This window comes from Nilaparvata lugens, chromosome 5, assembly GCF_014356525.2.
Source record: "Nilaparvata lugens isolate BPH chromosome 5, ASM1435652v1, whole genome shotgun sequence".
NCBI classification, from domain to species: Eukaryota; Metazoa; Arthropoda; class Insecta; order Hemiptera; family Delphacidae; genus Nilaparvata; species Nilaparvata lugens.
Window position 1 is genome coordinate 5,903,397 of NC_052508.1, and position 12,151 is coordinate 5,915,547.

At 36.7% G+C, this 12,151-nt stretch overlaps 1 protein-coding gene across 2 annotated transcripts in view; it reads right to left on the reverse strand.

Moving 5' to 3' along the window:
• The window catches only part of LOC111055776 (coiled-coil and C2 domain-containing protein 2A-like), a 66,628-nt gene that overhangs the window by 43,924 nt on the left and 10,553 nt on the right, over window positions 1–12,151 (reverse strand). For both annotated transcript variants that reach the window (XM_039429816.1, XM_039429817.1), the window contains 2 exons: window positions 9,753–9,855; window positions 4,090–4,253 (listed from right to left, as the gene is read on the reverse strand). In XM_039429816.1, coding sequence (XP_039285750.1) covers window positions 4,090–4,253; window positions 9,753–9,855 — 267 coding nt within the window. The remainder of the gene's footprint in view (window positions 1–4,089; window positions 4,254–9,752; window positions 9,856–12,151) is intronic.

Genomic DNA, 12,151 nt, shown 5'->3' on the forward strand with positions numbered 1-12,151 from the left:
ACTTCGACTGTGGGGCAGGATTTTGGAACTGGAACAGAATCTGTCAAAATTCCTCCCATGGAACGCGGAACTTTTTACCTGGTAAATTGTGAATCGGACAATTTACCACATTCCATGTACACAGAACGGGTCAATTGCTGGATGGTTACACACAGAACAGTCATTCTGTTTTTAGTCGGTTTAGAATAAAATACATGGGCGGTTATGGAGCAGCATACACTCTTGTCTCCTATCTACCGACGGCTGTTGGATGACGCAATGATTATAACAGCTGATTTTTATTTCTGTGTGTGGCCAGCTCACAAATCTTCTCCCGTAAGGGAGAAATCAACAATTAATTTGTTGATTAATTATTAATTCTACATTGTTAAAAGACGATCTGGCGACAGAGCTAAGCGAGAAAGGGATAGCACTACCCGCTTTGTTGAATGTTAGACAAGGATAGCAATAGCTAATCAAACACTACCATTAAAACGTGAACCTCACAATAGGCATGGCGTGAAAAAGAGGCTCAACTCACACTTACGCGACTTAGGTCGAGAAGAGACTGCAACTCTAGCTGTGACTGTAGTCTCTTCTCGTCGCAGCATGTGTTTTCAAATGGTGACGTCACGGAGACTAGAATCATAGAGAAAGAATAGCATAAGTAGATATCCCATAGTATAGGGCGTTTATGTCGCAACTTATACTGTTATTTCAAGCCGATTAATGTTGATTATTGTCGAATTTTACTGTTTTGTTGGGGTGAGAGTGCATGAACGGCACAATATGAGAGACTACCAGTGTCACACAGCTTCACGGGAAATAATTACATGAACTATCGGCTTGAGATAACAGTAAAAGTTGCGACATAAACGCCCTATACCATGGGATATCTACTTACGCTTGTTTCTCTATGCTAGAATCGACTAGTCTGAGTGTCACCACTTGAAAACACATGCTGCGTCGAGAAGAGACTAGAGTCGCAGTCTCTTCTCGACTTGAGTCGCGTAAGTGTAAGTTGAGCCATAGATTGAAGAACAAATGCACGCCAACCTTGAAGGAATCGGAATAAAAATCTCAGCAACGTTTCGCCTGCCATCCATAATCAACTCGACGGAGAGCGTCTGCGGCCAATGGAGAATGCGAATGGCGAACAGCTGATTGAAGGTGACCTTGAAGCTCTGGTCCAGTGACTGCGGCAATGTCTGACACACCTCTTGTCCGTTGTAGAGGATGCGAAACGCGATCTGACATCTTTTCACCAGTGACCTGCGCTGCTGTTCACTGGAAACAAGATACAATCATTTAATGAATAAATTATTATTATTACTATTACTATTATTATTATTATTATTATTATGAGCCTGTTGTGCATTTCCTCATATTAAGTATTTGTACACTATGTGATGAATAAATAAATTGTTTTGCTAAAATAAATAAATAAATAAATTATTATTATTATTGAAAGAAAATCCAAATTAAATGCTGTGATTAATCCCGAAGACTTCTGCTACTGCACATATTGACAACAGGGTAAACAGCTAGATGGAAATTCGATGAGCTCTACCATTCAAAAATTATTTGTCAGCCCGGGAATCGAACCCAGTACCTCCTAATTGCCGGTCAGGAATGCTTACCCTTACATCAAACTGACAATCTCTGGATAACAGCGCTCATTTTATATTTAGCCATAGCAGCCAGCCAGTCTACACATGGAAATTACTGCTATAATTATTGCAATTATTCAATTACTGAAATTAATTACAGCATTTAATTTGGATTTTCGTTTGATAATAATAATAATAATAATAATAATAATAATAATAATAATAAATTCATTAGCATTCGAATAATTGCAATATCTCAGTAATTTCCATGTGTAGACTAGCTGGCCGCTATGGCTTCGTATAAAATGAGCGCTGCTATTCAGAGATTGCCAGTTTGGTGTAAGGGTAAGCATTCCTTACCGGCAATTAGGAGGTACTGGGTTCGATTCCCGGGCTGACAAATAATTTTTGAATAGTAGCGCTCATCAAATTTCCATCTAGCTGTTTAGCCTGTTGTCAATATTTGCAGTAGCAGAAGTCTTCGGGGTGAATCACAGCATTTAATTTGGATTTTCGTTTAATAATAATTATTAAGTCATTAGCATTTGACCAAATGCAACTTCCAATTTATTTCTAATAAATTAATAATAGATTATTTATCTATTCATATGTGGTATGGATAGACAGTGGCAGAAACAAAAAAAGAGAGTTAAATAATAATTAATTCATTAGCATTTGAATAGTTGCAATATCTCTGTGATTTCCATAAGTAGAAGAAATAATTAATAACTGAATTTAGGAATGAAATGACAAGGGCTAAGCCTGGCTTTTCATTCCCAATTATTCAAAAACCAAATGAATTCAAATCAGTTTTTATTTTACAGAAACTGTAATAAATCAAATTATTGAATATAAATTGATGACGTTGACAAATTTGCTATGAATATTTTTTTTGTACAAAGTGTTGAATTTTGGTGTTGAAACTTCTATTATTGTTCAATAACACTTGATTATCCAATGTACGTACTCATTTATTTCATTTTTGTATCATTTATTGATATATTTAAATGTTGAGATCATTGAAACGGTTTGAGATATTTATGTGCAAGTTTCGCCATTAATTTTCTTCTGAAATTCTGTATCGAAATCATGTATCACATGACCACCTTTTCATTTGAAAAAGTTGGATCCATATGACGAATCCAAGATGGCGGACAAAAGTTTTGAAGCGACAAGTTTTGAAGTAGTTTTTCTCAATTGGAATAGGATCATCATGGAACCTACTGTCATATAAAATACTTGTAGAAGAGATATTTATTTAGCTGTTTACATAATAATTCTCACCAACTCTGAATAATCACAAGTTGCGGATTTCAGAGATCGATACAACAGTTCATGAGCGAGTTCAACTCAGGGGGTCGCTGGTTAGATTATAATTAACAAGATGTTTAAACATTTATATGGAGAACTAGATATTATACGAGGGCGAATGAAATGAAAACCTTAAAAGTGTTGTAAAGTTCTGAGAAGTTGTAGGACTGATCCGGTAGTTGGCAGGGATGTTCGTTGAAGCTTACACAATGACTGCCCGGTGCATCAGTGACCTTGCTACACACAACTAGCGTTGACATCAGTTACAATATGGCCGCCCCATTATCAATATGCACCGCGTTAGAACAGCTATCAGTCATTCGTTTCTTGGTCATTGAAGGTGTTAAACTAATGGAAATTCATTGCAGGATGACAGTAAAGTATGGTGATTCATGTTTGTCCAGAAACAAACATTACCATCAACCACAAACAAAAAAAGCAAGTAAGGAATGGCGCCATAGCTCATCGCCAAACCCCCCCCCCCAAAAAAATGAGAACAACAGGAAAACTATGTTTGTCCAGGAACAAACATTACCATCAACCAGAAACAAAAAGAGCAAGTAAGGAATGGCGCCAAACCCCCCAAAAAAATCCGAACTCAGCGATCAGCAAGACATCTTTTGCTGACTCCCTTCTGCGATGTAAACGGAGTAATTTTGGAGCATTACACTGACAGGGGAATGACAGTAAACAGTACTTCTCAATCAAATCTCTTGGAAAATCAACTTTGGCCAGAAATCAAAAGTAAACTGCGAGTACTTCTCACTTCGGATGTGTTGTTACAGCATGACAAAGCAGACCACATACGGGCTCGTTTCTCAGTTCAAACTCTCCAGAACAAAAAATTTGAATGCCTCATTAACCCACCTTCTTCTCCAGACCTCGCCCTTAGTGACTTTCATGTGTTTGGAAAACTTAAAGATGCAATGAGAGGCAAGCATTTCCAAAGTACGAAGAAGTAAAAACGCAGTGCACGAGTGGCTACAGGCACAAACAAAAAAATTATTGAAACGTGGTATTCATGCGCTTCAAAAGAGATGGAATACTTGCATAACAAGTCAAGGAGACTATTTCGAAGAATGATAAATGTGAGTTTTACCTAATTGTCAAAATGAATAATTTATAACACTTTCAAGGTTTTCATGTGATTCACCCTCGTAGATATAACTGAAAATCATGATAGACTCACGCTGTATCGGTGACGTCATTGGTGGGCGTGTCTTCAGTAAGCTGCAATACGATTGGAGGCTCATCAGGCGGTCTGATGCAATCGGACACCATTTTCGAAACGTCCGATTGCAAATTTTGAAGATCTGGTTTCAAGGGCGGTTCCGGCTCTTGGTCGCTGTTTTTCTAAGGAAATGAGAGAAATATAACTTTAGAAACCAGGTTACACGATTTACAAGGTACAAAATATTTACAACATAGATGATAGAATCAGATAAGTTATCGAATGGTTGGAGTATGAATTTAAATCAATTATTAAGAAACACTAGTAGTTCTGTGAACAGTGGACCTCACGCAGTTTTCTCATCCACAAGTATCTGATGTCACCTGTTCTAGTTGATTCAGTTGAATCACAATTCACAGTTGAATCATAATGTACTCCTAAAAACTGTTATTTGTTTTCTCCAAGATCAAAAACTCACTTATGTTAATATACTCAGTTCACGTTTGAATTTGTATCACATATGATGATTTATCCAGTTTCGTGATAACCTTTCCATCCGATGAAAATATTCCTCAACTATTTTAAAATTATTTTTTTTCAATCAAGAATATTATAATTTCTCCAGCATTATTCGGTTCATTTCATCATGAATTATTTTATTTTCAATCACCTATCAAATTTGTTTCTCAAATGTGAGAATATTGATACTGATGGGCACGCATCATAAAAAATATTGAAACCCTACCCAAGGTACCTAGAATACATGTATTCCATGTATTTAATACAGATAAAATGTATTAAAATACATGTATTCTATGTACATTCATCCTACCTTATAGAAATAGACACACGGCCAGACATCTGTGTAATGCATGCAATGAATAATCCAGTTGTCAGTTGATTGATTATGAATATTCTATAGTCTGATAATCCTATCTTCAAAGTAAATGATATAGTGATATCAGAGTATGAAGGGATTCCTTTTCTTTTCATATTATCCTTGAAACGCAAAATTTCAAAAAACCTTGTGTATACATCGACGCGCAGTTGAAAAAGGAATATTCTTGCCAAATCTCATCGAATTCTATCAACGCGTTTGGCCGTAATCGGGTTACATACAGACAGACAAAAGAGAATCCGAGTTAGAACATAAACCTCACTACGTTCGGTCAATAATACAAAACATATGAGTCATAGAAAGGAACATAATTTGTACAAAATAGTTGACCAGTTTAATAGTATGGGTTGACAGTAGATTAGGAAGGTGGTAAGTTATAATTCAGCTATAGTTCATTAATTAATAAGAAAATAAACTGGCCAAATATAACAGATTCCCTTAAAAACGAAACCTGGCAAAGAGTATTAGAATCAACTGATGTAGATACCGCTTCTATCAAATTCAATACCATTATACTGGAAATATTGGAGAAAAATACAACAATTCATGTTCGGACGTTATATCAATGTTGCTTTGTTGTCTGGCGTTGTGTGGTGGAGGGGGCAATTGAAGGGTGATGCGAATAGCATAATTGCGGCCAGTTGCCGATTGACAGCCAATCGAACAGCTCACTTCTCGTAATGTCGATTTTTGCAAAGTGATCTATTGATTATTTATTGTGATTTATTACAAGTGACGTCTCGTCTCGTGATCTGGACCCGGGATCCTGGAAGCAAGGAGGATTTGGACATGAGGTTAGGCCTATGTTATTGTGCACTTAGCCATTTTAATTGTTCAACTTGCTACCCGACGCCAGACAACCCAAAAGTTCTCGATGTAATTGATACAGTCCACAAACCAGAGTGCTGTTTGAGCCAGCCTCTGTCGAATAAACAATTCATGTTCACAAAGCAAAAAGCAGAAAATTGAAGCCTTGGATTACGGGTGGTCTTCTGTCATCCATACGCCGCCGTGACAAACTAGCTAAAGAGGCCAGAGCAAACCCACAAAATGTGTTACTTAATTCAAAATATAAACGATAAAGAAATACATTGAAGTCATTAATCTAACGCGCGAAATTCGATTATTATAAAATTAAAATACAAGAATCTAACGGGGACCCTAGGAAATTCTGGACATTGTTAACGATGTTGCGGGACGGCCTACAGGCAAATCTAAATTTCCCTTGAATGCTTTTGAGGGACATAGTAACACTGCACCCCCCTCTTCCGAAGATATCAAACAAATAGGTAATGAGTTTAATAGGTATTATGTATCAGTCGGTCGCAGGCTGGCTGGGGCTCTCGACCCCGCCGGTCCACTTGAGGTGGACGACGCTGACCACACCGCTGATTCTATGTTCCGGCTGCAGCCAGTTACACGGCAGGAGCTTATTGAGGTGGTAGGAGCATTAAGGGCAACTCTGCGCCGGGCTGGGATGATATACCATCAAAATTTATTAAAAACACTATTGTCACTTTGATTACTCCCTTGCTTCATATAGTTAACCTCAGCTTCAGCACAAATAAATTTCCAAAACCATGTAAAATAGCCAAAGTGGTACCAATCTATAAATCAGGTCAAAAAAACTTAACATCTAATTACAGACCGATTTCTCTACTTTGCACCTTATCTAAGATCATTGAAAAATGTGTTAAATTACAGCTTGCTAATTACTTGGAGCGTGAGAAAATAATATCAGATCTCCAGTTCGGTTTTAGAAAGGACAGGAGCACGTCTCATGCATTTTTTGAGTTTTCTAAAAACATAGCTAAGGAGATTGGAGATAGGAGACGTGTCCTGGTTACTTTCCTTGACCTAGCTAAAGCATTCGACTCCATGGATCGACATAAGTTAATTTCAAAATTGCATTACATAGGTGTTAAATCGTTGGAGTGGTTCATAAGCTACCTGGAGAACCGCATCCAATACGTTAGTATAAATGGCATTAACAGTGAAAAGGCTGGAATCGACTATGGAGTGGTTCAGGGAAGTACACTGGGTCCGCTTTTGTTCCTGATATACATCAATAATTTAGAGAAGGTTTCCACGGATGGCAGGTTGTTCCTTTTTGCTGATGACACGGCGGTGGTGTCGTCCGGCTGCACGTGGGACGAAGCTTACGAAAAGGCGGGGGCAGACTTGGTCAAAATCAAACGCTGGTTGGAGCAGAATACCTCAACATTAAATGTAGAAAAAACCAAGCATCTGCCAATATTTTTCAGAAGTGACAGTGACCCTGCTCCGAGACGGCTGGCCCTCCACTCCTGTGGTGACCTACAGTCGGTGGACTGCGGTTGCAATGTCATAGAACGTGTGGAACAATACAAATATTTAGGTGTAATAATTGTAAGATCATAAATTATCCTGGGTTCCACAGATTCAGGGAGTTAAAAACAGGCTTAGAAAACTCATTTACGCCTTTTCGCAGCTTGGAGGGGTGCTGATTGTGGGTCAGTGTAGGACGGTTTACTTTGCCTACGTGCAGTCGTTGCTCCAGTATGGTGTCCTGGCATGGGGGGGGGGAGTCTCGGCCGCCGCGCTGCATCCACTAGCTGTCACACAGAGATCACTCATCAAAATAATTCTAAATAAAAATATCCGATTTCCTACTAAACAACTCTACACCGAATTTCCTGTTCTTGACATAAGACAAATCTACATTAAAACTCTTCTTATTTTTATCAAATCGTACAGAACAGAAATTTTTACACAGCTAAACCATAACTACCCCAATAGACATATGCTGAATTTTGGGTTTAATACACCTAGAGCTACCTTTACATCGGTCGATAACAACCCATTTCGTATTGCTCACCTACTTCATCGCAATCTTCCAATCACAATAAAAGAGGCTGAGGGATGCAGTGTTGCTAACTACAAAAAGAAGATAGACACATGGTTGCTTGGTATTGGTCGAGAGGCATCAGAAGCCCTCATAAACTCGCCCTATATGTAGATTCTGATTCAAACTCTGTTAACTCTGGTACTGTGATGCAGCACTCTGAACATTATAATGAGTAATTCAAAAACTTTAGGAGATAGGTACTCCAACATAATACTAAGTCTTTAATAAAAGAAACCCACGACATCATGCTCTGTTTATTAAAAAAAAAAACTATTAATAATTTATATTTATTTTTCTTTATTTAACATATTCCCAATATTTTAATAGTTAAGTGAGAATAATATTAAGGTAGAATTCTGCAGAATTTTTTATTTCACAGTTATTATAGATAGGAATTCTTCCCCCACACACGGACCAATAGTCTATGTGGGGGAATATTTATTTCCTGAAAATATTTGTTATTGAATTGAGATGTAAATGTTTTATTGATGTATTTTTGATGGAAATAAATCGAATTGAATTGAATTCTTAGAAAAACAAATGAAGCAATAATCGAGAGAATAAATTCACTTAATGCATAATGCCGCATCCACATGCTGGCCCAGTAAAGGCCAATGACGACCAGCACCAGTGTGTGGATGCCTTTACTGGCCCTGATTGGGCACTAGTAACATTGCAGGCTGGGCCAGCTTACTGGGCCAACATGTGGATGCGGCAATATAATAGAAATAAATAATAAATTAATGATCATTATAAATAAAGTCTGACTATTCCCCAGTCAATTGACTGTGGCGAATAATAGACTAAACTAAACGAATAGTTTAGTATATTTATTACGTTTCTATTTTAGTCTAATTAGTCTATTCAAGTTCATTTATTTACAACAAGCAGGAAACCCGTGCTTCGCAAGGGTCTATTTTAAAACTCGACAAACTGAAATCTTGAAGAATTTAAAATATGACTATAACCATCCTCGGTTAATTAAGAATCTATAGGTAAAATTTCAAGCTAATCAGTCCAGTAGTTGAGAGGTGATGATGCATCAAGCATAATGTTCCTATCCCGTACGTGTATAAGCCAGTTCTTTCCTTTAATATAGTATATAGATAATTGATTATTGAATAATTCGTAATGAACCAACAGTCATTCGCCGAAAACTGTTTCTATCCTTGATTTTAAATAATATGAAGTAGATAAGTCTCTAGATAATCCTCTGCATAATCATCTACACCGTGATTCAAAAAGAATATCACAACTTTGAAAATTGATAACTCTGCAAAGAATAAACGGAGAGTGGAGCACTATCTGTCATCGATTCGAGAAAGCTCTAAAGTTTTTTTTAGTTCCATATTCCAGCAGGATGGAGCACCACCCCATTGGCACTCATCTGTCCCTGCCTATTTGAATGAAAACTATCCGAGGCAATGAATCGGCTGCTAAGCAGCTCGAGACAGAGCACTTCATCACTGGCCTCCAAGAAGCCCTGACCTAACCCCTTCGAATTTTTTCTATGGGGGTACGTTAAAGATAAGGTGTATCGACCGCCTCTACCAGCTAACATTGAGGAGCTCAAACAAGAAATAACAGCAGCTATACAAACTGTTACGCCCGATATGCTACTGAGGGTGTGCAACGAGTTCGAGTATCGTATTGATATCACTCGAGTGTCTGGAGGGGGTCACATTGAACATTTGTGAACTTGTTTTCTAGTGGGGAAAAACTTATTTTAATACTCTTCATTTTGATTTATAACCCACGTTTCTATTATGTTTCCTTGATTAAATTCAGATTTTCAAAGTTGTGGTATTCTTTTTGAATCACGGTGTATTTTGTGATAAATTTCATGGACAATCAGTCAATTATTGATACAAAATGACTCAAATTGAGGACACTTACCTTGACTTTCGATTCCCTTTTCCATTCATTCCACTTCTGCTTGTATTCTTCCATTTTCTGATTGTACTCTTCCCAGGCCTCTGCTTCCAGCTCTGCTACTTGACTGGCAACAAGAAAATCTAGGGTGAGTTTCACCAAATTCACGTTAACGCTTCGCTTAGTAATCTCCAGTTAACACTAACTGATGACTTTAACGAGAAATTAAGAAATGTAATTTCACCAACGAAAACTAATGTTACGTTACGAAACGACAGATTAGAGTGGATCAAGGTGGCAGTGAGCCACCATGACACTTGTTTCACGTTGTAAACATGTAAAACCTAACCTAGAAAATCCAACTAGATTCCAAAACCACAAGTTTTGTTTACCAAATTGGGTGGAGATTAGCCTACAAATTCTAGTAATCAATAATAAATATTGATAGTGCAGTTTTTTTAGTTGTATGATTCATTAAATTTAATTCGGGCTGTAGTGTTTTAATAATTTTTCTAAATATAATATATATATTTTTTTAAATCAGTAGAATTTCAAATTTCACAGGATGTCTTCTAGCCATTCTGTCAATGTTGTGTTGTCTAAAGCTATCAAAAGAAAAAGGGTCCTAACTTTGCAGAACATTTGATAACAAATAATCACAAGTTCACAGTTAAGGATAATGTTGATTTTCTGCATGTTAATAACAAAGGCAGATCTTTGAATATTCTAGAGGCTTTAGAAATAACAAGAGTAATTAAGGAAAATTCCCAGTATAGTTTAAATGACCAGATTCATTTCAACCAATACAACACTAAGAATTTAGTTTTATCATAAAATTGAAAGCATACATTAGTCAATAGTTTTTCCATTTACATATTTGTTTTATTATCTTTCACACTTGTTTTCTTGGTTCTTATTTTGTACTGAAAGTAAATTTTGTTATCCTGGCGATTCTGTTGCTTAAGCCGCCATTTTGTCACACCGTTGAGTGGGAGGAGACTGTCTAGCTGGGCCAATGGCAGGCGTTCATGCCCTTGACCAATAGCAGTACTCGCCTACTAGTATAAATTCTGCTGCTCTTGTATTTAGTTTTAGTTTATCAGAGATTGACAATGATGTAATAACCGAAACCGGTCTTTCTAATTATCAATAAATCAGTGGTTTTTTGACAATTTCTTAGTCTTTTTCATTCAAAAAGGGACCCAACATTCATGAACAGTGAATGCAAATGCCAATTCGTATGCTCTTCTTCTAGCATTATTTGGCCTTTCCATATTGAAACAACAAATTAATCTAATAATAAATAATCGTAAAAGCCGCGAATGAATAATTAAACATAACCTCAACAAACTACTTTCAACATGACAGTAAACAGAACGCTGCCATTTTTTTCTTAACGACAGATTACATATGTTAACTGACCAAATTTGGCCAGTTAACTCTATAACTCATTTTGACTCATTATCTCTAACGGCGTGTGGTGAAGTCCGATTTTGTCAGTTTAGGGCTGATTGGAGTTTAAGCTTCCTCTAACGACACGTTTAGTTCCTGGTGAAACCCGGCCTGAGTGACTGTTAAATCATTTAAGTGGCTGCTCAATCAGTCAAACAATCGATCAATGAACTATATGTTTATAGTAATCGAATCCTCAAACCTTCAATCCTCCACCCTTTTTTTGCACCACTTTCTTTTTATTTTGTTTTAATGTACATATATAATGTACTCATTATATATGTACTTGATGAAATGTAATGTTGTTAAAATTGAAATAAATACATTGAAATATGTATTGTTGTTGTTGTTTGCATGTATTTTTTTGTTAATCTCTGTATCAAACTTGTATGTGTGTGTAAAATAAATTTAAATTGAATTGAATCCAAATTTATCATAACTTTAGTTTTACATTAGTTTATAGTTTAATCATGTACAGTGCTATTTTGTTTAAGGTAAGGTAAAGGTGTTAAGTAAGGTAAGGTAAAATTAAGTTGTTAGCTATGGTAGAGGTCGTTTAAGTTCCAAATTTTTAACTGATTTATAGTTAACTCGAGCCGATTACTGTCGACTACTGTCTATTATTACTGTTTTGGCCAGATGAGAGTGTAAGAACGGCACAGTATGAAAGACTACTAGCGTCACATAGCTTTAGGAAAAACAAATACTAGGACTATCGACTACAGACCATATCAATGTGCAGATAAATGACAAAAACGTTGATTAGCGTCATTTCGTAAAATTAAAAAAAATCTAGGTGTTGGAGTGTTCTATACCAGGGCAGAGTTTGTGTGTAGAGAGGGTTCTTTCGTGTGATTTTCTTCTCCTTTTTTATGTTACCGTATGAGCAGTAGCGGCTCGTGATCTTCTAGCTTGTGGGTTCAACCTCATGATCTATAGGGGAGAAAGGTCAAGAGGATATAGAGTATTGA